Below are 3153 nucleotides of genomic sequence, written 5' to 3' on the forward strand. Positions count from 1 at the left end.
ACGAGTGACGTGCAAACTGGTCCACCAAACACGTGATTTATATATATTTTTAAATATTCTTAACGCACGACTCATATGAAGACGACAGCACCACCAAACAGTGGCTGCGCTAGGCGTGGGCGAAGTGGCCATTGCCCACGGCCTCCCACCTCAAAGGGCCTCGTGTTCCAAAGGGATTTATAATTAACCATAGAAAAATATGGGAAAAGTGTCTATACAAAAATTTTTGTATCCATGAAATTATTTTATTGTAAAAAAAAAAATCATAAACATAATAATTATATATATATATATATAGGTACTCATCAATACAGAATACATTTTAGTACCAATGTAGTTATTTTTTGTTTTTCTTTTATTATTATTATATATTGAAAATACACTAGTCAACACGTGTATTGTGTATACTTTTGTTGCCGAATGTTATATTTCGTCATGAGTCATTACTATACGTACCGGATCACACTATGCGTTTTGTCGGTTGCCGATCGGCAAACGACCGCGACTTCTATAATTAACATATAAACCGCGTTATCGGGGCTAGACTGACCGATTTGGCGAACCGATTTTATCTAAATTCGGTAACGTAATTTCATTTTGACAGTTGTTATTAGTTCAATTGGTTGTGTTTTATCCTCATTTCTGTATCGATCGACTACCGAAAATCATATTCAATTTAATAATAATATTTAACGAAGCAAAAATCATACTACACGTACCTAAGTTGTAAGTATAAAACTTTATTAATTGTGTTTATATTTTCCATTGTCTTTTTCTATTTTTGTAATATTAGTTATATCATGATTTTATTATAATATGAAAATAACATAATCAGCATGGAAAACGATTTATTGTGACAAAATAGATATATAATAATAATTTTTTATAATAAGGAAGTATGGAAATATTATATTTTAGTATGTTGTATTGGAAATGTTAGTTAAAACTTTAAGAACTAGTAAATAATTGTAATTTGTAATCAACTATTATTTGTATTTAATACTTTTCATACATAATTTTATAAATATTACATAATAATTTATTATTAAAATGTAATTAACTATCCATATATAGGTATCATGTCTGGATCTAGTAGAGACAGAGATACAGGTCGGAAATGGGAATCTGGTGCTTCCAAAAGAAAGAGAAAAGCTGAAATGATGCAAGTGAACCAAGCTATGAGTACTGGTATGATGAAATTTCTAAACAAAACCAGTACATCAACAACAGCAGACTTAGACGAACCTAATGCCAAAATGGATTTAAATGAAGGAACTTTATCCAATAAAATTTCAAAATACAATAAAGAATTGACAAAAGAAGTTGAAACTAAGTCTGATCTTGAAATTTCTCCGGCAATAAATACTTTTGAAAATAAAGAAATTACACTTTATGTTAACTCTAATATAAATAATATTTGCGATTTAGAGATGCACAAACAAGAAATTGTTTTAAGTGAACCACTAATGAGTTTAGACCCAGGGAAATGGATGTTTCCTTTATCAGATTCACAGCGTCACAATTTAGTTCAACATGGTCCTCAACAGATACTAGATGTTTGCGATGAAAATTATCCTTTAGACAATAATAAGAGACATTTTTCTAACTTCCACTATACAAGAAAATTAAATAATGGCGAAACTCAACACCGCAGATGGCTAGTTTATACTCAATCTCAAAATAAAATATATTGTTTTCCGTGTACAGTTTTTTCTAATTTACAAACACAAATGATTCGTGAAGGATGTTGTGACTGGAAACATCTAAGTACAATTTTGCAAAGACACGAAATGAACCAAGAGCACATGGTGTGCATGATTAAATGGGTAGAATTTGACAAACGAATTAAACTCGGGAAACAATAGATCAAGAAAATGAAAGACGGATTCGTGAATCACAAAAGCATTGGTACAATTTGTTTGAAAAATTAATTAATGTAATAAATTTCTTAGCCTCACACAATCTGTCATTTAGAGGTCATCGAAAATCAATGAAGTTAGATGATAGCAATAACTCTGGAAACTTTATTGATTTATTAAAATTATTGTCCAAATATGATCATTCGTTACAGAACCATTTTCAACTAATTAATGAAAAACAACTGGCTCAACATTATTTGAGTCATGATATCCAAAATGAATTAATTAAACTTATGTCTAAAAAAGTAATTGAAGAGATTATTAGTAAAGTAAAACTAGTGAAATATTATGCTTTCATGCTCGACTGCAATAGAGACATAAGTCGCGTTGAACAGATGTCCATTATTTTAAGATTTTGTAATACGTCAACCGGTGATGTAGAAGAACATTTTATTGGATTTATTGCTGTTGATTCAACAACAGGAGAACATTTAACAAACATTATTCTACATGAGCTAAAAAGTAATGGTTTAGATATTCAAGACTGTCGTGGACAAGGTTTTGATAATGGCGCGAATATGATAGGAATAAACAAGGGTGTTAAAACACGAATATCGAATATTAATCCAAAAGCATTCTTTGCATCTTATGGTTGTCACAGCTGGAATTTGATTTTTGTAGATGCTGCTAAGTCTTCCATTACAGCTAAAACATTTTTCGGCTTTATTTAAAAAAATTATTTGCTCTTTTCAAAATCTAGTAAACGATTGGATCTTATAAAAAATAAATCAAAACTAACATTAAAGTCTTTATCTGAAACAAGGTGGGAAAGTAGAATTGCTGCAGTCAAAGCAATATTATTTCAATTTGACGATATCATTGATTGTATAAATATACTTAAAATGCAAATAGTAGATGCAGAAACTCTATGTGATTGTGAAGCCATTTTAAAAGAAATGTTAACATTTGAATTTATTGTTGCAATACATGTGTGGTATGAAATTTTACTACGTGTAAATAATATAAGTAAAATCTGTTCAAGTTAATTTAAAAATGTCTGTTGATTCTTTAAATAATTTTTGCAATTGGATTCAAGAATATCGTGATATAGGGTTCAATAAAAGTATTATAGAATCTCGCCAGTTCATAGAAAAAAGTAGTTATGAAATTGAATTAAATTTTAAAAACAAGAGAATAGCAAGGAAGAAAAGCTTAGAGTTGACTTTTTTAACAGCATGATTGATGGAATTCTACATGACATTAAATGGAGTTTTAAATCATTAAATGAATACTT

At 29.3% G+C, this 3153-nt stretch overlaps 1 protein-coding gene across 1 annotated transcript; it reads left to right on the plus strand.

The window, feature by feature from the left end:
- The first annotated feature begins 1079 nt into the window (after positions 1–1079).
- On the plus strand, positions 1080–1865 carry LOC112592324 (zinc finger MYM-type protein 5-like). The gene has a single exon (XM_025336342.1). The coding sequence runs from the start codon at positions 1080–1082 to the stop codon at positions 1863–1865; it is 786 nt and encodes a 261-aa protein (XP_025192127.1).
- The last annotated feature ends 1288 nt before the right edge of the window (positions 1866–3153 follow it).

Source organism: Melanaphis sacchari, unplaced genomic scaffold, assembly GCF_002803265.2.
Source record: "Melanaphis sacchari strain LSU unplaced genomic scaffold, SCAv2.0 Contig1697_pilon_pilon, whole genome shotgun sequence".
NCBI classification, from domain to species: domain Eukaryota; kingdom Metazoa; phylum Arthropoda; class Insecta; order Hemiptera; family Aphididae; genus Melanaphis; species Melanaphis sacchari.